The sequence below is a fragment of the Acomys minous genome (assembly GCF_964271855.1).
Source record: "Acomys minous genome assembly, chromosome: 8".
NCBI lineage: Eukaryota > Metazoa > Chordata > Mammalia > Rodentia > Muridae > Acomys > Acomys minous.
In genome coordinates, this window is record NC_140489.1 from 36,804,050 (window position 1) to 36,829,149 (window position 25,100).

Sequence of the window (25,100 nt, forward strand, 5' to 3'; positions counted from 1 at the left end):
CCATGCTGTGTACACAGCAGACACCCAGGCCACCCGGCAAGGTGATCACTGAACCCAGCCTGGTTTCCCCTCCACCTACCCAACCCAGGGCAGGCAGCAGCCAGGATGGTGCTGGAAGCTGTTGGAAAGCATCATGTTCAGAAGGATTGTGCATTTCATTGACTCACACCATTCAGCAAAAGGGCCTGGTATAAAGCAGAGGGGTGTGTGTGTGTGTGTGTGTGTGTGTGTGTGTGTGTGTGTGTGTGTGTTCTTTTTACTGGCTACTTCACCAGCAGCTGCTGGCCAGGAGAGCACAGCCCCTCCCCTGCTGCGTGACCAGGCTTTAACTGAGCTCCTTGGCAGGAAGGTTCTCTTACTGTGAAAGAAATTTCCTGGGTCCTCTCCCTCCTGGAAGAGTGGTGACTCAGACCAGTACAGGGAACAAACACTAGACAACAGTTGGGTGGGGATATCTGTCTGTCTGTCTGTCTGTCTGTCTGTCTATCTATCTATCTATCTATATGTATGTATATGGGGGAGCACAGGCCCTCCCCTACTCCATAGTTAGGTCTGAACTCCTGGCAGGGAGGTCCTTTTACCACAAGAGAAGCTGCCTGGGTCCCCTCCCTCCAGGAAGATCAGTGACTCAGACCATCACAGGGGACAAACAGCAGACAAGAGTTGGGTGGTGGTGAAGGAACATTGCGAACTCTAGCCTTTCCAGGTTTCTTTTCCCGGTCCCCGGTGGGAGAGGACCACACCCCAGCCAGCACTGTGGATGAGTCCTGAGGCCTCCTGCCGGGCAGCGGAGCTGTGTGGCTGTGTGGACAGTTTCTCACAAGAACAAATGGGGAGCAGAAGGAAGAGCCGTGGTGAAGACCAGAACCAAGTGACTGCGAGTGCGGGTCCCAGGGAGCCCTTCAGTTCCATATTCAGCACCACAGCAGGCAACCAACGGACCAGCCAGTGAACCAGACAGACAAAACCCAGAAAACTGAAGCCACATCCCAGCACCGAGGAACTGCTTTCTGTTGGACAAGCAGGAGGCTGGCCCTAGCAAACATTGCTCTTGTGTCCCCAGCCCTTGGCTGTCCTGCAGGCTCACATGAGGCACATGTGTGGGGAACAGGAACAAGAGGTGTTGGCAACACTCTGGCCTGTCCACTGCAGTTTATATGCACACCAAGTCAGTACTTATTTTTATCTGGGTAGGCTCAACTTCTGATCCCAGACGTGGTGGAGTTTGTCTATTGGTTTCCACGGCAACTGTTAGGTAGAGCATCTGCTGCCTGATCAAGCAAGCCTAGGCTGGTGGGATTCTTCCAGGATGATTTTTGCTGTTTTTACCCAGGAAGACCATGCCTGAATGCTTTCCTGTGTACAGAGCAAGGGAAAGGCAGGTCTGAGGGACTCCCAGGGAAGAAGAAAAAATTGCTTAAAAGCAAGCATGGTGGGATGGCCACATCTATTCCAAGAAGCCCTTGGATGTCACAGGGCCTCTGTGATGAAGTACAGAACTTGGGTTCAGCCTGACATCCTGCTTCCTGGGTCCCAGCCTGCCCTAGGACAAGGCCACCTGTTGGCTCCCCACAGAGCAGCTGTCCCCCCATATAGGACAGGGTTTACCTTGAGCATGCTCAGCTTCATTTACTCCTACAAGATAGAGACCTGGTCCCCACCTCCACCCCCAGGCAGTAGAAGCTAATTGAAGGCTTGCAATGTCTGAAATAAAGACACCTGCACACGTGGACATGTTAAGAAGTGGTTTTATTCCAGGTGTGTTTCATAAAGACGGCATCCTCCAGGACAGCGTAATGGCACATGCTTTGGTCAAGAAGGAAAGCAAAAACAGACTTGGACTGAGTCCCTGCAACAGACAGCTGACAAGTCAGAGCCTGGTCTGACCACAGGAAACGGGGAGAGGCCCTCTCAAGGCTCTCTGAGCTGCGGTATTTACATTCACAGAAAGAAGCTCAGGTTCCCAGCCCCAAGGTCCACGATAGAGGAGGGCCCAAGCCTCTAAGGAAAAGCCTCCACCTTGGCTCCAGTTCTGTCCTGGACTGAGGCAGGAGGCTTCCCAGAGGGTCATGGGATCCAAGGCCAGGTCTGTAGATAGCAGTGTAAAAGACTTCCTAACAGGATGGACTAAGCCTGGTCACCAAGGTGAGGGGCCCCTATACTGAGCCCAGGGGTGCACACATATTTGGCACAGAACTGCTGAGAGTGTGCTGGTGAGAGCTAGAGTTGCAAGGAAACTGCTGGAGAACCTTCCAGAGTGGGTACCACAGACCAGGTACTTGGCTTCTAACACCTGGTGATGTACAGGCTGGGCCCAGCAGGGAAGGAGATGGGAGCAGCAATGCAGGTGGTAGAGCTAATCTAGAGCAGAGGACCAGACCCTTTGGAAAGCAGGAAGCAGGGCAACTCCAGGCTCCACCCCCACCTACAAAATTGCATATGCACATACACATGAAATATTCTGGAGATTTCTAGACCTTCCAGAGTCTGTAGATTCCCTATGAATATGTGGCTGCCTGGTCTGTGAAAGACAGGGGGTGCTCCTGGGGTAAGAGTGGCCTCCTTAGGCTGGTTTACTTTAGAAGGGAGACCCCAGGAATTCTGGGGTCTTTTACCTTAGATTATACTGTGTAAGCCAGTGGTGGGGAGACGGATGGGATGCCGGGAACAAACCAGGGTCTTTGTGTTCTCAGTGGTGGGAGGGGAGAGAGAAGGAAATTCTGTACGGAGACAGGAGCCACCAGCCAGCTTGGCAGCAACCGCTGGCCTTTGGAGAAGGGCCTAGGCGTGAGGTTTGGCCTGGGTGATTTGGTCTCTACTGACTCAGAAATGTTTATACTTCAGAAAGGGGTTCCACTTCGGAGCAGCCACCCTGCCCCATGATGCCATGTTTACAGAGGCATCTGTAAAACCTTTGAAAAGTGAGGGTCCTTTAAGCCGGGCGTGGTGGTGCAAGCCTTTAATCCCAGCACTTGGGGGGCTGAGGCAGGTGGATCGCCGTGAGTTCGAGGCCAGCCTGGTCTACAAAGCAAGTCCAGGACAGCCAAGGATACACAGAGAAACCCTGTCTCGAAAAACAAAACAAAACAAAAAAAGAAAAGAAAAGTGAGGGTCCTTTGAAAAAGTGAGGGTCTAAAACAGTAAGCGAAGGTGAGGGTATTTCAGGGTGTATGCCCAGGAGCCGGTTAGTGGGGGCAGGGTACCAATTTTCAGAAAGGCTCAAGTGCAAGATCTTGGCCTGTGAGTTAGCTAAGTGGAAGTGGAGCCCACTTAATAAATTATGCCCCAGAGCCCTCGGCAGCCTCTTGCTAAGAATGTGGTCACCTAGTGGGGGGCTGCAGGCGTATGTGGAGCTCGGGACCTGGGGCTGGCAAAGCAAGAACAAGATGATGTCCTGGAAAGAGACTTTGGTTTTCTGGTACTTCCCAGGCAGTGGCTTCTCTACCCATGTTCTTTGAATCCTTATCTTCTGCTCCCAGGATGCATCTGTCCCTCACCCACCCACTGGACTGCACCTCTCCACCCTCCCTGTCCTTTAGCTGCCACTGCCTTCAGCCTCTTCACACACGATGTCACCTGTCCTCTTGTATTGATCTCAGGCTAGCCCCCCACAGAACCCAACTTGCCCCCCCCCTTAAGCAACAAGGAGAAGGCCCACACATCACTTCCATCTGGGGTCCCAAAAGGATCAAGGGAGAAAACAAAAGGGCCAAGAGCAGCTGCCAAGTCCCTGCCCAGGACAGCTGCATACTAACCAGCTCCCCTCCCAGGGCGACTGCAGTGGCACAGAGGGCACAGGGCACACCCCTGCCCCCGCCCTGAACTAGCTTTGGAGAAACGTGTGGTAGGGAGGGGTGTGTACTGATGAGCCAGTAGAAACGTGAGGAGATGGGAAATAGCCCGCTTGACGCTTCCCCACCCTAACCCCTTCCAGTCCCCAAGTCTCATGCAGAAGGTACAGGAGGCTGGGGGCTACCATCATGTGTGTGGCAGCGGTTGCCATTGCTGGCCCTGGGCATCCATCATGTGTGTGGCAACAGTTGCCATTGCTGGGCCTGGGCATCTGCCTGACACTTGCTGGTCACCAGCTGGGAAGCCTTTGTCTCCAGGCAGAGGCCGCTGACTGAATGCTGGATGGAAGAGCCTTTCCTTCTCCATTTCTGGGTGGAAGGGAGAGGGGAAAAGAAGGAGAAAATGATTAGAAATAACAAAGGTATGAGCTGGGGGTGGAGCTTGGTGGCACAGTGCTTACCCAACACGCAGAAGGCTGCACTCCACACCCAGCACAGGGACAAAAAGTAGTCTTGTACTTTCATTTCACATGTGTGTACCCAATACATGCCTGGGGCGCACTACGCTCATTTGTTTGTTTACATGTATCTGTGTAATTGTACAAATATGTACACCCTACATGTGTGAGCATGTGCAGTCCTGGAGCCCAGAGGATGATGTCACGTGTCTTGCTTTATCATTCTTATTCTTTGATACGGGGTCTCTCAAGGGACACAGAGCTCATCAATTCAGCTAGACTGGCTGGCCAGCAAGCTGCAGGGATCCTCCTGTGGCCTCCTCCCAAGGGCTGAGGTCACAGGCTGAGCCCGGCCTCTTATGCAGGTGCTGGGGGCCTCGAGATTATACAGCAAGCATTTTAACCAGTGTGCTGTCATCTGCCCAGGCCTTACCTACCTTCATCTAAAGCGGGCTATGTAGCCAGGCATGGTGGCATGCCTTTAATCCCAGCACTGGGGAGGGAGACAGAAGCAGGCCGATCTCTGAGTTCAAGGCCAGCCTGGTCTACAATAAACGAGCCCATGACAGCCAGGGCTACACAGAGAAACCCTGTCTCAACAAACAAACAAACAAACAAACAAACAAAAAACAAACCCAGGCTTTGTCCTCTAGGTGCTCACTTTCTGTAGAATGGCACAAAGTTATTATATAGATCAGATGAAGCAACACTGCCCATGGCTGTGTCCAACCTAGAGCTGTGTTTTATTTGGCCTGTGCCGTATTGTTTAAAACCCAGCTTAGCTACCACATAAAAATCTGCATTTCCAGCTCCTCTTTGGACACTAGGCCCAGTTTCTATCAGTTGGCTGGTCTGAGGCTCTCCCAGTGCCCCCTCCCCCACTCTCCAGCTCCCCAGAATCACAACTTGGTTTTGACTTTTCTCCCCTACGTGTTTCCCTACCAGTTCCCTGCAGGTACCAAGATAGCGAGCCCTGGTCTAGGTGAATCTCTCCTCTACGGGAAAAAGGCTTTCTTTTTTCCTGGACCCTTACATGCCAGGCCTGGCCTATAATCAGGAGTCCTGGTACCTACACCCTCAACTGGGAGTGGCCACTGCCTTTGTAGTCACGGTTCATGCAGTGGGGTGGGGGGTGGGAGACTCCTGTCCTCCTATGGCGGAGTCACAAAGGGGATCCTAGCATTTTCTTTTCCCAAGTTTGACATGGTAAGGAGGGAAAAGTTGTTTCCATAGAACAGTTCAGAAAGGCCTGGACAGAGGACGGTGTGTCATCTGGGACACAGAAGAAGAGATGCAAGGCCGTGGCCCAGGTTTGAAGACTAAAGAGCAATAGATGTCAAGGTTCTGTAGCCTACTTTCCTTCCGTGCAGCCATGTCCCCTTTCTTATATCCACCTTATCTTTCTACGAGGCGACAGAGCTCACGATCATGAGACTGAAGCCCACGGAGCTCCAAGGGAGATGGTCTGTGTTCTCACTGTGCAGCTAGGGGAGATGCTGTTATTCAAAAGTCGGCTTAGCTTCTACACGCACACCTGCATCTCCAGTTTCCCTCTGGGTACCAGACTGCTCTTACAGCCCCTCACATTTGACTCCATTGGCCAAACCTCCAACAGTATCAAGCTGGGGATACTATGGCCTCTCCTCTCCCAGGAGAAGGGGCGAGGCCTCCTCTGCCCTTGCTGCTCAGGATTAGTCGCACCTTGGTGTGCAGCTCTCCACAATGTGGTGGCTGCTCCTTTTACCTCCCTTACCAGGTTCCTTAGGAGTCAAACTATGCTCCCTTCTTAAAGATTTATTTATTTATTATTTATACAGCGTTCTGCCTGCATGTGAGCCCACACGCCAGAAAAGGGCACCAGATCAAAGTATAGGTGGTTGTGAGCCACCATGTGGTTGCTGGGAATTGAACTTAGGACCTTTGGAAGAGCAGACAGAGCTCTTAAACCACTGAGCCATCTCTCCAGCCCTATGCTCCCTTCTTGTACATGATCTGTACATGCCTTGGTACAGGGAAGCGGTGAATGAGCAAATGACTAGCCCCCTGGCAGAATCCTGACTTCCAGCCAGAACCTCTAGGCAGTCTTTCTCACCAACTCTCCCAGCCACTCAATTCTGAGGCTGTGCAGACGCCACACATGTTCAGGCACTCTCCTATGCCCAGTCTCAGCACCCGTAGATACCTCTGGCAGTGCTGCAGCCCATTAACGTGTGAGCGAGGGACCTGGGGCATGGCTGCATTGAAAGCCTTTTAGCCAGGAGGAGTGCAGCAGCGAAGAGAGGGGCTGACTCCTGAAATCTAGTGTTCAGAGCTCTGTCACTGGCTGCTGTATGTCTTGGGCAGGTGACAACACTTCTCAGAGCATCAGGCTTTTCCTGATGTGTTTCCTAGGACACACATCCTGATGATAGTCATGTGAGCTTGCAAATCGATGTATCTGAACCTCAGATTCCCAGAGAGCCAGCAGCCGCGCAACCCTCACCGCGTTCTGGCTTAAGTCTGTGGGCTTAGGCATCACACTAACTTAGGTTTAAATCCTAGCTAGTGCCACCCTTTCCCAGATCCGGGAGCTGATAGTCTGTGTCCAGGGAGCCCGTGTCACTCACTGTACAACAGGCTAGTTGAGAACTATCTTCCCCAGTGGCTAGAGAAGGAGGCTAGGCGGAAACTGTTGACGTAGAACGCCTAGCCGAGCCTGGGTGTCAGAGCTAGCTCTTATTTGCGCTTTGTAGTTGGTAGTCAAAGGCTGGGCAGGCAGCATTAACAAGACAAATTGCCTCTGCCCTCAGACTGGCAGGGCTAATGTTAAACAAACACGTAGCTACAGCGTCTGCTTGAGTGAAATAATATGCCGGACCTAGATGACGCCGCCGTCGGAGGCTCCGCACATCCCCGTTCCAGACGGCTTGTCTGAAAGCACGAGTCCCAAGCCGGAGCTGCCCTGTCAGTGCCCGCCACCCCTGCTCGGTGTCCCTTGGGGGGCGTTGGCCATCTGTGCCTTACCTGCTTGCCTTCTTTATGGTTACACGCTTGCAGTATTACTGGGGATCCGGGGGAGGACATTAAGGTAGAGGTGGCAGCCAGGCATTTCCCTTGCTGCTGGATGAGGTGGTCGCTGAACAGCCATGCCTGCAAGACAGGGAAAGGCCAGCTCCGGATGGACAGATGATGGGTAGACAGGTGATTAGGCAAAAAGAGACTAGGGACTTCCCCAGGCTTTTCACGAATAGCTGTAGAAGCTAAAGGAGAGTTTCAGTGTTGCTTGATGCTAGAAAATGTTCATAATCAAATATCAAGATGAGGACCTAGCTAGATCCACAATGGGGTCTCTCTCCATGACCTTCCACAGAGCTGATGTGGGTGTGGCACTGCCACTATGTGCACAGAGTCCTGGAGACCTGCAGCCTATCACACACATCTAAACTGTACTCCAGCATAGAACTGGGCAGCATTTCTTCCTTTAAAAGAGGAAGTGAGGAGCTGTGCTTGGTGGCGCACGCCTGTAATCCCAGCACTCAGGGAGGCAGAGGCAAATGGATCTCTGTGAGTTCGAGGCCAGCCTGGTCTACAAAGCAAATCTAGGACAGCAAGGACTACACAGGGAAACCCTGTCTCGGGGGTTGGGGGATGCGGGGGAGAGGAAACGCAGGACACAGAGCTGGGCCTGCGGCAGGAGCAAACTGTGAGGAGCCTTGGGAAGGAGATTTATGGAGGGTGTAGAAAGAGAGGACAGAACGGAGCAGAGCAGAGAGAAGTCCTAGCCCCGCTCCTGGCCAGCGCTCTTGGCGTCTGTCCTGTCCTTAGCCCCGTCCTTGAGAGCCCTAAGCGGCTTACCTGAGCTGGTGGAGGGCTCTTGGCAGACCCTCTGCAGATCCCCATTCCAAGCAGGAGGTCACCAGCTGTGTTCTGGCCCTGGGACTCTAAGCAGTTGACTCCTTGCTTAATGACACCAGGGAGCACTTCCTTCACAGGGACACTGAGGAGACAGACATGTCAGGCTGCTTCTCACGCTGCTCCAGAGGGCAGCACACAGTCACTGGGGTCTCTGGGACTGGCAGGCTGAGGGTGTGTGTGTGTGTGTGTGTGTGTGTGTGTGTGTGTGTGTGTGTGTGTGTGTGTATAGGGTTGTAAGAAGACATAGGAACAGCTTCTTATGAGAGTCCCAGGGACTACCTTGGAGGCCTGGCCTGAGGCACAGGGGACCCTGAAGAAGACTCAGGCTTAACTCACAGGACTCCTCAGCCTGGAAGTGGACACCTGGGAATTTAAAGGCAGCTTCAACACCCAATCTCAAGCCAGGCATGGTGGCAGATGCCTGTAATCCCAGCACTCAGGGAGGCAGTCAGGCAGATCTCTATGAGTTCAAGGCCAGCCTGGTCTACAAAGCAAGTCCAGGACAGCCAAGGTTACACAGAGAAACCCTGTCTCAAAAAAACAAAACACCCAATCTCAGTATAACAGGGAAGGGATGGTTTTGGAGCGGCTGACTGGAAATGCACAAACATACAAGTACGTTCAGTTCACTGTGATTAAAGAACGCATGTTAGAGAGCAACCATTGTTTGTTTCGTGTTTGTGTGTGTGTGTGTGTGTGTGTGTGTGTGTGTGTGTGTGTGTGTGTGTTTAACAATGCCCAGTGTTGGGAACACCTGTGTTGCTACTCCACCTGTGAGAGAAAGAAATTAGTTAAACTTTGGGAGACAGAAGTGTGGAATTAAACATCAGAGTCCTTAAAAGTGCATGCCCTTGACTCAAGAATGCTAGTTTAAGGAGTTTAATTTAAAAAAAAAAAAAAGCTGGATGTGTTAAAAGGTACTCATATCGGGCCTGGAGAGATGGCTCAGAGGTTAAGAGCACTGACTGCTCTTCCAGAGGTCCTGAGCTCAATTCCCAGCAACCACATGGTGGCTCACAACCATCTATAATGAGATCTGGTGCCCTCTTCTGGTGTACAGGTGTACATGCAGGCAGAACTCTACATGTAATAAATAAATAAATCTTTTTGTGTGGGGGGCGGGGGTTCAAGACAATGTTTCTCTGTGTAGCCTTGACTGTCCTGGACTCACTTTGTAGACCAGGCTAGTCTCGAACTCACAGCGATCTGCCTGCCTCTGCCTCCCAAGTGCTGGGATTAAAGGCGTGTGCCACCACCGCCCGGCTTCAATCTTTAAAAAAAGATATTCGTATCAGAATGACTGATAATGAAAGCATTGGAAATTTCTGGTTACCTGGCAGCTGGGATGGGTTAGATACACCCATTGGATAGAAACCCTGCACCCATACAAATGACCCTGAAAGGAAACCTGGAAACACTCAGCTTCCTGCTGAGAAAGGCTTCAAGCTACTGCATTATTAAAACATTGCACATGCCAGGTGAGTGCTTAAACACATGCACACGCGCGTGCACACACACTGATGTCCTCTGGGAAGCAGACCTAGGGGGCTGCCATCTGCAGCTGACCGAGGTTTGAATATCTGGTTTTGGGAGATATTATGCATCCATCACAAAGTACCAGGGAACCAGGAATGCTCAGAACCTGACTCCGAGCCAACGCTCCCTGCTCTCTAGTGCCTCTGTGCAGAGAGAGCCTGGGCCCTGGGAGGGGACATGTCTGCCATTCCTTGATGTATGTGCACCCTTGTAGGATCTCAGCCAAAGCAGGTCTTCCCTAGGCTGTTCAAGAGCCCATGGAGTCCCAGAACCGATTTGCTCTCAGGGAGCCTTGGAGAGCTTCCTTCACTTCCTCTCACACCCCCTGGTGTGTATCCACCGCCCAGACTCCCCTTCAGAATCAGAGTCGCCGTACAGGTCTGGAGCATAAGGTGCAACTGCAGGTCCTGGGCAGAGTGAAGGCCACCAGATACATTCTATCTGATGCACACAGAGGGGTTACTGCTGCTTTTAATCAGTTGGCGAGGGGGCTGGCAAGATGGCTCAGTAGGTAAAGGCACTCGCTGCTAAGCCTGACAACTGAGTTCAATCCCAGGGACCCCCGTGGTGGAAGGAGAGAACTGACTTCTGCAAGCTGTCCACATGAGAATCCGAGTCCTCACCCACATTAAATCAATCAATTAAAATATTCTTTTTTTAAAAAAAGATTTATTTATTGTATATGAGTGCTTTATCTGCAGAAGAGGGTACCAGATCTCATTATAGACGGTTGTGAGCCACCATGTGGTTGCTGGGAACTGAACTCAGGACCTCCAGAAGAGCAGGCGGTGCTCTTAACCACTGAGCCATTTCTTCAGCCCCAAACAATTAAAATATTCTTAAAAGCCAGGCGTGGTGGCACATGCCTTTAATCCCAGCACTCGGGAGGCAGTGGCAGGCGGATCTCTGTGAGTCCGAGGCCAGCCTGGTCTATAAAGCAAGTTATCTTGGATGGCCAAGATAACATAGAGAAACTCTGTCTCTAAAAACCAAAATAAATAAATAAAATAAAATATTACTAAAGGCCTAAGGTGGCATCGTTGAGGAAGTGTCTGCCATGTAAGCAACAAAGACCTGAGTTCAGATCCCAGTACCCACGTAAAGCCAGGTATGGTCACTTGTATGTGTAACCCTAGTGCAGGGAGTCAGTGGAGACGGGCAGACTCTGTTTGCTTGCCAGACAGTCAACTGGGAGATGCCAAGTTCGGTGAAAAATCTTGTCTCAAGAGATGAGGAGGAACATTAACAATAGAAGATACCCAGCTCTGGCCCTTCTCTGCCAGCCACACATGAATGCACTTCTGCGCACGCGCGCACACACACACACACACACACACACACACACACACACACACACACACTTTTCAATTAAAACCTTTAAGGTCACAGGGTAAAGCCTGAGTCCAGCATCTCTTGAAAACAGGGGAGACCAGGGCTGGAGAGATGGCTCAGAGGTTAAGAGCACTGGCTGCTCTTCCAAAGGTCCTGAGTTCAGTTCCCAGCAACCACATGGTGGCTCACAGACATCTATAATGAGATCTGGTACCCTCTTCTGGCCTGCAGTTATTACATGCAAGCAGAACACTATACATAATAAGTAAAGAAATCTAAAAAGAGAAAAGGAAAGAAAAATGGGGAGATGAGGCCCCCTGAGCTGGCACTCCAGGGACACTCACCCTCTGCCCTGAGGGGTAGCTGCACTCCCCACTGCTCACCCCATCACTTGACTTCCTCTCTCAATCACACCCATCGCTTCTCTAACCACTGGGAAGGAGCTGAGCTTGCACTTCCTGTTAGGAAAAGCTTCACCGTCCCTGAAGTGCCAGTTTCCCTCTCTGCATGAACATAAGCTGCCTTCCTTGCGGGGGTAGGGGGCTGTCTTTGAGAACTGAGAACTGTACTCCAGGGGAATGCTTCAGGCGGTGCAGGGCTATTCCGATTTCCCCTTCCGCTCTTCTGCCCACCCCCTATTGCTTTGCGGCACGTGCCTGCAGGTCAGCTGCCAGAGATGAGGGGACATCGGCCCTGTGGGGGGCTCCCCAGTGACGCGTGTGGAAGGAACTCGGGTTGGGCAGGCGGCAATGTCAGGAGCAGATGCAGCTCCTGATGTGTCCCTGTGGCAGCGGTTCTAGATGGCCCAGGTGACAGTCTTCATCATCGTCCTCAGCTCCCTGGCACTGCCAAGCTGTCCTGTTTACAGGTGGCCCTTTGTGTCTGCACCTGCTTCCCCCAGTGACTCTCTTCTGAGAGGAGCTGCCATTAGACCGTACAATGCTGTCGTAGAAACAGCAGTGGCACCCACGGCTCAAGTTGCCTTGCTTCCACCTACCAGAAAATTGTCCTAGCATTCTATTTTGGCTAGAATGCTTCCTGCCATCTGCTTGAAGTTATTATAATGAGTCTACAATGGCCACTATGTGACTAGCACCTTATAAAGGTGCGATGCATTCTGCACTGCTATTTGGGACAGTCCTAATAAAAGTGATGAATCGGCAGCTGCTGAAGCTAGGCCTGGACACAGAGCACAGCTGCGCCAGGACTATAGGCCGGCCTAGCAAAGTGCAAGCTCTTTTAGCCTTCTCAGACTTTGTGGTGACCGTCTGAGCCATGCTGGCAAACCTAAGGATCTCCGTGTGGAGGAGCACTGACACAAATCTGACCCACCTCTGGCCCCTTTGTCCTCTGCCCTGGAGCTGAGTCGGCCAGACAAGCAGGAGCCACAGAACCAGCAGCCAGAGGTGCACTCTCCTCATTTAACACAGCACACTTAATGCACTGCCCAATCTTGGGATGGACCCACATTTGAGGTAGAGCGCTTCTTCCTCTAGGGTGAGGGTCTGAGGAAAGGCCCATTTCCCTCTCCCCAGTATCCCTCACTGACAGGTTCCTCAGCTGGCCCGGGGTCCAAAATGCCATCTGGATGATGGAACCTTGACAGTGGGTAAGACATTCCCACACTCCCTTCCTCGGTGTCTTGGAAATGCCACATGAAGGAGCGTGGGCTCCTGGCACGTCAGAAAGTTGCTCACTTAACTGCACTCTCCTGAATCAGTGTTCTATGCTTCTCAATTAGGGGCTAGGGGGTCTGAGGCTACTTGGCTGCCAACTTGCTTCCAAGGACGATGATGTAGCTTGGACTGTTGCTCAGGGATTTCTTAGGCATTTCCGGCAGTCAGTTTGGGCTCACTGCTCTTCAGGCAGACTGTATTTGGAACTTTGAGTTATATTATCTGGGTCCAGCATCTTAGCTGTTTTCCAGGACTTGGCTGCAACCTAACAGTGGGGGCTTCCTAGGCATTAGCTATGCGCTGAGACGACAGAGGTTTCTCTCCTTGCAGAACTTGTAGGCAGTGAGGGGTGGAAGAATGTCCCAGAAAGCCAGGACAACATCCTTGCGAGCAAGAAGCCACAGGGGAACAAGCAGGCTCCCCATGGTGACTGTGGTAGAGGAAGTAGGCTAACTCCAGACAGCGCCAAGTCCAGTTCACTAGAATTTAGTCACTCAAAAATGTTCATTTGAAAAGCCGTCACTTCAGTGTCTATTTTGTGATAGGTGCTATTCTGGGGGCCAGAGGAGAACCATGGACAAAACAGGCAATGGCTTCTGCCTCAGGGAGCTTCTAGGCAAGTGCAGGAGATGACATGAAATTAACCAGCTAGTGTGTGTGTGTGTGTGTGTGTGTGTGTGTGTGTGTGTGTGTGAGAGAGAGAGAGAGAGAGAGAGAGAGAGAGAGAGAGAGAGAGAGATGCTGATGTAGGTCCCAGAGGAATGCCAGGGAAGGGTGCCACTGTCAATTTAGGGTTTAGACAAAGTGTCCCTGAGGAGGGGGACAAATGAGCCAAAATTGAAAGACGGTGAGGAAATGAACTGTGTGACAAAGACACCAGAAAGGATTTAGAATCCCATAGAAGGAAGCTGGGTGGCCACCGCTGGCTGCCACTTTTTTACCTCAGTCAGTTCCCTTCAGAGCACAGGGCCCACACAGCCACAAGCTCATTTGCATTTTGCTTCCTCTTTGCTAGAGCAAACATTTCCCTGTGCTTTTTCAGTCTCTGTGATTACATACTAATGGATGCATAATATTTGTTTAAATGGATGTATCAGTGATCCACGGGGCCGGCCTAAGCGCTTAGCTGCGTCTCATTTCCCACAAGGAAATGGCTCACAGGGTCTGCGGTCAACCACCCTGTGCTCTGATGACTTTATCTCCCTGGGATGAGCTTCCAGCAGAGAGAGGGAGGTCAGGGTCAAAGGTGATGGAAGCAGCGTGGCCTCGGCGGCATCATGCGGTGTTGTTTTCCCCTGGAACCAATATCTGTTTCTAGTTGGGAAGGCAGTCTGGGGAAAACGCCTGACCGATAACTCCTGGTAAGGGTCCCCTGTTCCCATAGAGGGAAGATGAACCCAGGCATCTGGAGGATCCCGACTCAGGGTATCGCCTGTCACTGGGCCCCACCCTGGAAGGGGGCCAAACTCACGTGAGCTCGGGGTAGACATTCTCCAGGTACCAGCGGAAGGACTTGCAGTCCATCTTCTTCCTCTGCTCGATGCGCGTGGCCACACTGAAGGGAAAGCCGAAGGTGAGAAGGGGACGCGTTGTGGGGAGGCAGATGCGGGGGTGGGGGGTTGGGAGGGTGGGGTGGGGTGGGGGTGGGGAACGCCACAGAAGGAGACTAGCATCGCCTTCCCACATATCTCAGGTAGTACTAACAACCGACCAGAACACTCAGCTCTCCTGAATCCCCGCTGCCCTCTTCTCCATCCCTGCCTGAGCTCACAGGGCCACACTTTACCCTCGGCCTCTTACTCTGCGAGACCCGTTAGCATGTCCAAACTGTCCTCATTTTTTGCAGAAGGCAGAGGGTTTCATCAACTTCCAGTTTAGGAGAAAGGGTCTAATGAGAAGGGCAAGCTGGGAACGTCTTTCAGGAGTTTGGCAGGCTGCACCCCTCTGATGAGCTTCCTCAGCTGTACCCATGGCAAAGGCCACCATCTGAGGACCCTCGTAGCCACTTACCTTAGCAAATGAGGCCTCCACTGCTCACCTTGGTTTGTTTTTTGTTTGCTTGTGTGTGTGTGTGTGTGTGTGTGTGTGTGTGTGTGTGTGTGTGTGTACCAAAGAGGGATATGGGACATATAGTACTTAGGCCAGGGGAGGTGTTACAGGATATTTGATCCCACTGTGAACCCCAAGATTGTGAACTATAAAAACCTGTTTCTTGTTTGTTGTGGCTCAGTCCTAACACACACCTTTAATCTAAGAGCTTTCTGTTTATTGTAAGCAGGTGGTTGTGGTGTGGCTCTGCCCTAGTACACTTTTTTTTTTTTTTTTTTTTAGTTTTTCGAGACAGGGTTTCTCTATGTAGCCCTGGCTGTCCTGGACTCGCTTTGTAGACCAGGCTGGCCTTGAACTCACAGTGATCCACCTGCTTCTGCTTCCCGAGCACTGGGATTAGCACTCATTTTTAATTCAAGAGCTTTCTGCATGAAGGATTAAATGAAGGACCCTAGGTCAAGAGACGGTGCAAGCAACCAGCTGACAGGGATTAAACAGAAAGAAAGGACATTGAAAGAAGGGTATTTAAGACAGTCTGGAGAAGAAGAAACAGCTTTTGGCTTTTTCCTCCTGGGACATGAGCTGAGTAGGAAGGTCAGCTGGGTGCTTTCTCTGCCTCTCTGGGCTGGTGGGTTTTCACCCCAGCATCTGGCTCCTGAGTCTTCATTGGTAAAATCGATTCAGATTTCTAGTTGTTTTTCTTCCTCCTCCTCCTCCTCCTCCTCCTCCTCCTCCTCCTCCTCCTCCTCCTCCTCCTTCTTCTTGAGACAGGGTTTCTCTGTGTAGCCTTGGCTGTCCTGGACTCACTTTGTAGACCAGGCTGGCCTCAAACTCACAGTGATCTGCCTGCCTCTGCCTCCCAAGTGCTGGGATTAAAGGTGTGCTCCACTATCTCAGCCCTCCCCCACCCCCTTTTTAAATGCTGATGCTGATTCACTAAACTGATGTCATAATCCACCTGCATTTTCAAAATGTTAACTAGACAGTGGTCATCACAGGAAAGTAGGCTGGCACTGTCCTCTGCACCCAGCCTGTCCTAACTACTACCCTGGATGCCTCTCTTCCTGAAGGCAGCTTGGAATGAGCTACACTTTCAACTTTCACAGAGAAACTTCTCTTCATCTGCCTCCACAAAGCATGTAGGACCACCAGGGCGCATCCGTGCAGTGCATCCCACTCCCTCCCAGGGCCTGGAGAACCAAGAAGAGCCAGGACCAGTTACTAGGGCTACTGAGCGGCTGCCCATTGTGTGCCTACTCCATACTCGCTGGGCTGTGCAAACATGGGTGGAGGGAGGCAGACAGAGGAGTTGGAGGGACCCACCTGCCAAAGGCCTTCCCGATGGCCGAGGGCCGGGCCTCATAGTAGTATTGCTTGTACTCATCCATCCATACCTCTGCAGTGCGCTTTGTGTTCCTAAAGCAGAGAAAGAACAAAACGCAGTCATCAGAGAGAGGGGAGAGCCAAGGCAGGGTCAGTGTGAGCTCTTACAGGTTTAAATGTGGTGCTGGGGGCTGAACCCACGGCCTCACGTCCGCAAGGCAGGAACTCTGCCACTGCAGGCCTCTTTTACTCCTATTGATATTTGCTCTTAAGAAGCTACCTTGGGCTGGTCTTGAACTCATATACTTAAGAAAAAAGAAGATGAGCTCCACGCCGAAGGGAGCAAGAAGAATCCCACCCAGCAACACAGGCAAAACGATACTGGCTGGGGCAAAGCGGGTCAGTATGGTCTGCCGGGACCTGTGACAGGCTCCCCACCCGGAGCAATCTGTTCTATTGAAAGACCTGATATGTGGGCAAAAGGGACACACACAAGAACAGCTGCTTAACAAAACACTGGCAGCAAAATAGATGCCCTTCAGTAGGGAGCTGTTTCTATACAATGGAGAGTGAGGCGGCCTTGAGAGCACGACCATGGCTAGTTATGCTGACAAGGATGGACAGCTGTGACACAGCGCCAGGGGGTCCCCGCCGCTGGAGGAGAGCACGACAGCAACTCTAATGCAAACTCTAACAAACTGGCAGGCAGTGGCTCTCTATGTACAAAGTACGGATGATAACATATCTAAAGTCCTAGCACAGTAGACCAGCAACCTACAAAGAGCAGGTAGTTCTACTGAAAGGCCTTAACGCAACAGTCGCTTTTTGAAAAGGCGAGTGGACAAATGAGAGAGAGAGAATGAGTGAAGATGGTTTCCACTCTCTTCTTAAATAGTACAAAGAGTGACCATCACAAACGTGTTAGGTAAATATCATCTGCCTATAAAAACTGGTGTTGGCCCTGCCTGCATGTCTGTAGTAAGTAAATCTATATGACTTTTATTATACAAATGGGCTGAGTGGGGGGGGGGCGGCTAGAGAGATGGATTGCTGCTCTCACAGAGGACTTGGGTTCAGTTCCCAGCACCCACATGGTGGCTCACAACTATCTGTAACTGTAACTCCAGGGGATCCTGGCTCCTTTTCCTGGCCTCCTAGAGCACCAAGAATGCATGTGGCACCCACACATACAACGAAAAAAGAAAGAAATAAATCTTTTTTTTTTTAATGGGGTAGGAGAAGTCAGACATTACTTTAGACCATTCATTAGTTGGACGTGGAAAGCGTTGCTCCAACCTAAGCAAACCAGCGTGGCTAATGAGGGGAAGACACGCCCTTAGCAGGAGACGATATTTACTCAGGACAGCTCCCTCTGCCCCCAGCTGCTCCATCAGGGATAATCTTCCAGAACACACTTCATTCTCCTGTGAGACCAACTGCACTCTGTGGCTAGCAATATGCATGGTTGGGTACCAGCCCACGTCAATGTGGGGGCCACTGGCAGCCATGACCAATAACTGAGGCTCAAAGAGTAAGGACAGCCTTCTGTCTAAGACTTGGGCAGAAAGGAACTCAAGGCAAGAGAGACCCAGGGACAATGCTCCAATTTTATCCTCCGCCAGCAGAAATACCCAGGATGTCAGACTTGTGTCGGCAAATGGAGAAAGGCATATGCGTGGTGAGCAACTAGCTGGGGGTGTCTAGAGTGAGGAGATCCCATGCTTCCTCTAGGGTCTTTCCTGTTGGGACCTACCTGATATACGTGAGGGCGTTGCCCTCGGGGAAGTTGTAGGGGTGCCTCTTCCTGAAGACGTGGCCCACCCGGCTGCAGGGCACAATCTCCAAGCTGCCACCGCACATCCATACCCTGAAGGAGAGTTCTGCAGGAGATGACAGCGTCAGGAGAAGAGGAGGGACCCCCTCCAGGTGATGGTGGGAAGGAGGGACGGGGATCTGTTTCTTTCTCTTTGGTGTCTCCTTGAGGGTACAGGTTGGGCTATGAGCTCTTGTGCTAGATACAATGGGGTGTTTGCTTGCACAAGCTCACATCATGCATTCATACACACATGTGCATATACAACACACACACACACACACACACACACACACACACACACACACACACACACACACACACACACACACTCCCTGTGCATGAGACCCAGGAGAGCAGTGGAGAAAGCTCTGAAGGAGAGAAACACAGGCAGGAGAAATGCACCAAATGGCAGCATCTTTTCCAGCCCATGTGTAGAGGCTTCAGCCACACATGAGTTAGGAAGAGCGTGCTGGCTCGCTGACCAGACCTACGCACCTCTGAGGGTCTCCGATGGAACTTCAGGCTCCTTGCTGGTACCAGGCTCAGGGAGTCGGTGCCAGGCTACTCCTGACCTTCCTGAGACATGTTTCCTTCTGAAGGTAGAGCCGTATACACTTTTGTAAGTGACTGAGGTCCCCGCTGGTGTCAAGAAGTGGCACTCTGCCTTCCAGAGGAACAGCACTGTTTTCCACTTACCAGTCTCCTTTTCTCAACCCATCTGGTTAGAGTTAGTCTGTCTTCTGATTCCTTATGTTAATTCCAGCTGGCTATTCTGTGATAGGAAACATCTCCTTCCTTGTACAAAAACCCCACAATTAAAAAAATAAAAATAAAAAAGGCTGGAGAGATGGCTCAGTCATCACTTTCTGCTCTTCAGAGGGCCTGAGCTCAGTACCCAGCACCCACATCAGGCCATCAGGCTGTTACGCCAGCGTTCGGGGATCCTCTTCTAGACTGTTGGCACTTCACTCACATTACACACACACACACACACACACACACACACACACACACACAAACACACACACACCCCACACAAATACATATATACACAAACACATACACACAACACACACACATGCACACATATACAACACACATGCACACGCACACACACACACATACACACAAATAAAAGAAGTCTTTTGTAAAAAGAGAAGATGAAGCCAGAAAGTGGTGGTGCACACCTCTAATCCTAGCACTTGAGAGGTAGAGGCAGGCAGATCTGTGAGTTCGAGGACAGCCTGGTCTACAGAGTAAGTCCAGGACAGCCAAGGCTACACAGAGAAACCCTGTCTCAAAAAGCCAAAGGAGGATGAAGGAGTAAGACCAGTGTGAAGCTCCACACCTTCTAAAGTCTTAGAAGTTCACTGCGATGTATAGATGCTGGGCCTGGCTAGTCCCGATGGGTGATGTTTATATACAAATCCTTTACATCAAAGTTTTAATGAGGAAGGTGTATGTTGTGGTCCCTGGACAGGCCTGGGGCTCTCCCTGGCCCAGATGCTTGGGCCCCTCCCAAGGATTAGCATTAGCCACAGTAATAGGTTTCTTTGGGTCTGCCCATAAACTGCCAGGCACCCACCCGCCTTCCACCAGAGATCGGCAGCTGAGCTTAGAACTGGGAACAGATGACTAACTTTGTTATGTTAGTGAGGTCACTTCATCTCCCTCAGCCCACATGGCCGATACTTGTTAATAATGATTATTATCTATGATGGTGATGGCAGCATCAGTAACCATCACCCACTTACTGAGCATCTACTATGTACCATGACGTAAGTATCTGATTCTCACAGTAATCAGGCTAGCAGTATCTGTGTCTTTCCTGCGGTCCTTCCAATCCCCTCCCTTCCCCTTCCCTCCCTCCCTTCTCCTCCCTTTATTCCTTCCTTTGTTCTTGCTATGTATTCCTGGCTGCTCTGGACTTTCTATGCAGCCTGTAGTCCACGCATGAACGCTTGGATTACCGTATGTGCCACTTTTTCTTGTTTTTGTTTGGGATGGGAGTCTCTTTTGCTCAAGCTGGTTTTGAACTCCTGAACTCAAGTAGCCCTCCTGCCTAGCCCTCCTCAGTGCTGAGATAACAGGTACACATCATTGAACACATTTTTGTTTTGTTTTACCTCTCCAAGGTCACTGGACTACAAAGTTGCAACATTGCAACACAAAGCTCATACTATGTCAAGCAAGCCACACACTATTTTCTTTCTTTCTTGTATTTGAATGTGTGTATGGTATGTATGTGTTTGCATCTGTGTGGGCACAGTGGTATAGCTGTGTCTGTGTGTGTGTGTGTGTGTCTGTGTGAGCATGGTGCCAGAGGTTGATGTCAGGAGTCTTCTCCCATTGCTCTCCAACTTACTCACTGAGGCAGGGTTCTCATTAATACGGCTACTGTGGCTAGCCAGCTTGCTGTGGGGATCCCATCTCTGCCTTTTAAAAACAATTTTTTAAAAATTTATTTTACATACATGAATGCTTCATCTGCAATACACCTATATGCCAGAAGAGGGCATCAGATCTCACTATAAATGGGTATAAGCCACCATGTGGCTGCTAGGAATTGAACTCAGGACCTCTGGAAGAGCAGCCAGTGCGCTTAACCTTCGAGCCATCTCTCCAGCCCACTTCGCTTCGCCGTCTCTGCCTTTCAGCGGGGCGCCACACCAACTTGGCATTTACGTGGGGTATGGCAATTTGAACTCTGGTCCTCACAGATGTGTGGCAAGCACTTTGAGCACTCCCTAGCCCAGGCCACACTGGAGTGATATGCTTTAGTTCATTCAGCAAATGTTAACTGGACATCTCTTACGTGTGTGTCTTGTTCTAGATTCTCGTGTGTGTGTGTCAGGGCGGTGGGGGGGGGGCGCAAAACTCAAAAGCAGTAAATAAAAACTACAAATAAGCAAGAATATGTGAAGAACACGTAGGATATGGAAGGGTGATAAATTCAAGGAGAAAGATGCAGCTGAGGTAGGGGGCTGAGAGGGACAGCGGAGTCGGGGTGGGGGTGCTGCGTTTTTTAAAAAGATTTATTTATTTATTATTATGTATACAGAGCTCTGCTTGCATGTACATCTGTAAGCCAGAGGAGGGCATCAGATCACATTATAGATGGCTGTAAGCCACCATGTGGTTGCTGGGAATTGAACTCATGACCTCTGGAAGAACAGTCAGTGCTCTTAACCGGTGAGCCATCTCTCCAGCCCAAGGGTGCTGCATTTTTAATTAGGATTACTCAAGGGTCCCCCTTATGTGTATGGGAGTTTTGCCTGCATGTGTGTCTGTGTACCAGGTGGATGCCTGATGCTCGAAGAAGCCAGAAGACAGTGTTGGATCCCCTGGAACTGGAGTTACAGACAGCTGGGAGCCGCCACGTGGCTGCTGGGAATTGAACCCCCCGCCCTCTGGAAGAGTAGTCAGTGCTCTTAACCACCCAGCCATCTCTCCGGGCCGTGCTTTGCAAATGATTTTCAACTGAAAAGGGAACAATAGAGGGAAGATCTGAAACAGACAAAGATCTGAAACAGCGGGCCGTGAAACACCAAGGGGAACGTTTTCCCAGAAGGGCATAAACCCAGAGGAACAGGCACGGCTTGGGATTCTGGGTAACAAGGGCCTGTTGAGTGAGCCAAGGCCTGAGAAGTGGGAGGGTAGAGTTCCTGCGTGGGTTTCTGTAAAGAACCCAGGAGCCAGCAGGAGGCTTCTGGGTGAAGGACAGGGGCGTCCTTGCAGAGTCTGTGCAGAGGAAGAAACCCGAAGGTGACTTCCAAGGTTTTTGGATCTGCCAGCCCCACTCCCACTCCAGATGGCCTCTGAGCTCCTGTGTGTGGATGTCTCAGGGGACAAGAGCATGGCTCAGTGTGAGTGGCTCCTGTCTTTCAGCAAAGGAATAAAATACAAAGCTCATAGCCATCAGAGACAGGAATCTCAGGGCTCAAAATTGGCCGAGCATCTGACCCTCTGCAGGCCACAGCCGGCCTAGACACTTCTTTGAATTTCTTCTGAGGAACAGAACCCTGGCCAGAACCTCTTCCAAGTTCCCCAGCCCTGGAGCCCTCGCCTCAGGCAGTATTTGAAGTGAGCTATTTGATCATGCACTGGTTTCTCTGTCAGTTCCCAGCCGAGAGAGAGAGAGAGAGAGAGAGAGAGAGAGAGAGAGAGAGAGAGAGAGAGAAATGCCTGCGTGCAGGAAAGCTGGGCCTTTTCTAGCCTGCTGGGCCTGCTGCCACTTCACAACAAACCTGTTTGCCAAAGCCGCCTTCAGGCTGAGACCAGGACACAAAGCAGGTCACTGGGACTCCAAACACAGGAAATGGGATGAGGATGCAAGGGTCACTGTGCCCCAGCTCACAGAATTTACTCCCAAGGACACTGCCTGTACACCTCAGAGTGATCTGAGGAGGTTACATCCTAGGTCTGCTTCCACCTGGTAGCTAAGCCCCTCCGTGCACCTATTTTCCTGGTGAGGGGGCGAGAGGACAAGGCCCACCCCATAACACCTCACACAGCCTCACCAACCCTCAGGGGCTCTGCTGTGAACACCGGTCACACATGGCACTGTCTGACAGGTAATGCAACATATCACCTGTGTCCTAGCGACACTGGGGTGGGAGACCACCAGCCCCACCCACTACTCCAGAAACCTGGTCAGGCGGAAAAGGAAACTGTGAGCAGAGCTTTGAGAGCAGGACCAGAGAGATACCTTTCCTCCTGTGGACCCTCGGATAGCTCTACGCCCTGCCTGGTTTCTCTGTGTGGGAGGCTTCAGTTGGCAATCAGGCTGAGCCAGCAGGAGGCAGCAGCAGATAGAGATCGGTGAGGGGTGACACCTCCATACACTCATGAGAACACGGTGCCTGCCGAGGGGCCGTTTCCTTCCCCGTCTTTCAGACCTGCTTCCCTGTGGCCACAGTGTCACACAACGCTGTGCTGGCTAGTCTTCCTATCTGGCCCGCATTGTATATGAGTCCTTAGTGAACACCCATGCAGGAGGCCAAATTTGCATCTTGCAGAGGGGGCAGGGGGGACCTAGCTTGCTCCACACAGTCTCATGCTTATTTTACCAGCACCCAGGGAAGTGGAGTTCTTTCCTTGTTTTTCTCTTTTCTAAGTAAGTAAACTGGTTCCCAAAGTCGAGTGCCTCTCCCACTGACCTGGACCACCTGTGCTGGAGCCGGGGCTCCAGCCGCACTTGGTGACAACACCGTGGCACTCTAGGGCAGCAGCCGGCCCAGGCGGTCCCACTCTCCCGGTTCTGATGGTCTCATACACAGAGATAATTACCATAGCTTCACTCACTCCTCAAAACCAGCTCCGGACGACACTGAGTCCTAAAGAGGCTTCATTTGCCCCAAAGCAAAAGGATTGAAGGAGCCAAGCCAGGGCTTCCCCCCAGGCCTCTGATTCCCTGGTACTTGTGACCATATACCTCCCTATCTCTTCTGGTAGAGAAACAGCCACATTTGGCCACAAGCTCCCTTGAACATTTTTTTTTTTGGTCTAGCTGAGTGAATCTGAACAAATTGTTCTCTGTGCCTGTTTTTAAATCAGTAAAATGGAGACAATTACCTCAGAGAGTCCTTATGATGGTTAAATGACTTAATGAGTGTCACATCTTTAAGACCAGGGCCTCAAGTACAGACTGTTCCCCGTCTGATCTTTAGTATTGCTCTTGTGTTTTTTACTATTATTGTTTATTGACTCACCAAAATTCTCTCCTCCCCAAATGTCCATCTGGGCATCATACTTTCCCAAGTGGTTAAACCAGGCCTTGTCAATCACGAAGATTCCTCCAGCTATGACGGGTGTCCTGGGGGGTACAGACAGCCAAGTGGCAATTGTGAAAGGTGGAAACCAGGAGCCTCTCTTGTCCCCAAGTCCCTGGGGCAGAGTCACTGAGACAGGAGGTCTGGCCAGCTCTCAGGACCGGGACAGTTGCTCCCGTGGTCTCTGTCCCTACAGGCAGGTCTGAGGGCTCAGGCACAGTCAGTATCTAGACTGGGCACCCTTGGGAGCCGTAGTGATGACACATATACCCCAAGAGCCCCCAGGACTCTGGCTCAGGAAGGAGGGCTCCCCAAGAGGCCACAGCAGCCTGACCTGATGGGCTTCGTGGGGTCGGTCCGGGTCATCTTCTGCTCCAGCGGGATCTGCTCCCACTTGAAATGCAGACTCCAGTCAAATCCTACAGGCAAAGGAGGGTGAGAGTGGGCTCAGGGAAGAGGCCCCTCTGAGGGCTTTGGACCTTCTCCTCCACCTTTCACTCTCTTCTGACCAGAACAAGGCGATGATTGGAAGCTGCCGTTCTGTCACTACCACGGAGACATGTGCCTACCTCACATGCTGCCAACCTACTGGGAAGGCAAATGCTACAAAGCGTATGACCTGTCCACAGAGATCTGCAGGGCTAAAAAAACAAACAAACAAACAAACAAACAAACAAACAAAACCCAAAACCAAAGACGAGGTGTCCATATTATAAGAGGGTTAGTCCGCAAGGCTCAGCATCAGGTTGCTTTTTGAACAGAGATATGAACAAAGGATATAATAATCTACAGGCATCTGGGGAAAGGGACTTTAAGACAGGGGCAGCAGTAAGCACGCGGTGGCTTGAATGAGAATAACTTCCAAAGGCTTAGTATATATTTAAATGCTTGGTCCCCTGTTTTGGAAGGAATAGGAGGCGTGGCCTTCTTGGAGGAAGTACGTCACTGGGGGTGGGCTTTGAGGTTTGAAAACCTCACGCCAGGTCCAGTAGCTACCTCCGCCTCCTGCTTGTGGATCATCTGTGAGCCCTAAGCTACTGCTCCAGCGCCAGGCCCGCCTGTCTGCCGCCATGCTTCCCACCACGATGGCTATAGACTCACGCTCCGGAACCGCAAGCCCCAAGTTGAAAGCTTTCTTTTATAAGTTGCCTTGGTCATGGTGCCTTGTCACAGAAATAGCAAAGTAATCAAGACAAAGTACTAAGGCCCTGAGGTGACTTCTCTGAGGGGGAAATGGCTGGCCTCCTTGGAATCTTACACAGCTCTGAGGCCTAACTCCTGATTAGGTTTACTTTGTGGGTAACCAAGCCCTAAGGAAGAACCATCTCGGCCTGGAAAGATGGGCTCAGGGATTACTGGTTGCTCTTCCAGAGGTCCTGGGTCCAGTTCCCTGCAACCACATGGTAGCTCACAACCATTTATAATGAGAGCTGGTGCCCTCTTCTGGTGTGCAA

At 51.2% G+C, this 25,100-nt stretch overlaps 1 protein-coding gene across 2 annotated transcripts in view; it reads right to left on the minus strand.

Moving 5' to 3' along the window:
• Positions 1 to 1,732: 1,732 nt before the first annotated feature.
• Positions 1,733 to 25,100, minus strand: part of GALNT16 (polypeptide N-acetylgalactosaminyltransferase 16) — an 85,149-nt gene continuing 61,781 nt past the window's right edge. For both annotated transcript variants that reach the window (XM_084792288.1, XM_084792287.1), the window contains 8 exons: positions 23,981 to 24,065; positions 23,587 to 23,690; positions 17,813 to 17,939; positions 16,060 to 16,152; positions 14,159 to 14,242; positions 8,084 to 8,225; positions 7,253 to 7,378; positions 1,733 to 4,160 (listed from right to left, as the gene is read on the minus strand). In XM_084792288.1, the coding sequence (XP_084648414.1) occupies positions 4,023 to 4,160; positions 7,253 to 7,378; positions 8,084 to 8,225; positions 14,159 to 14,242; positions 16,060 to 16,152; positions 17,813 to 17,939; positions 23,587 to 23,690; positions 23,981 to 24,065 (899 nt within the window). In that variant the 3' untranslated portion in view covers positions 1,733 to 4,022. The remainder of the gene's footprint in view (positions 4,161 to 7,252; positions 7,379 to 8,083; positions 8,226 to 14,158; positions 14,243 to 16,059; positions 16,153 to 17,812; positions 17,940 to 23,586; positions 23,691 to 23,980; positions 24,066 to 25,100) is intronic.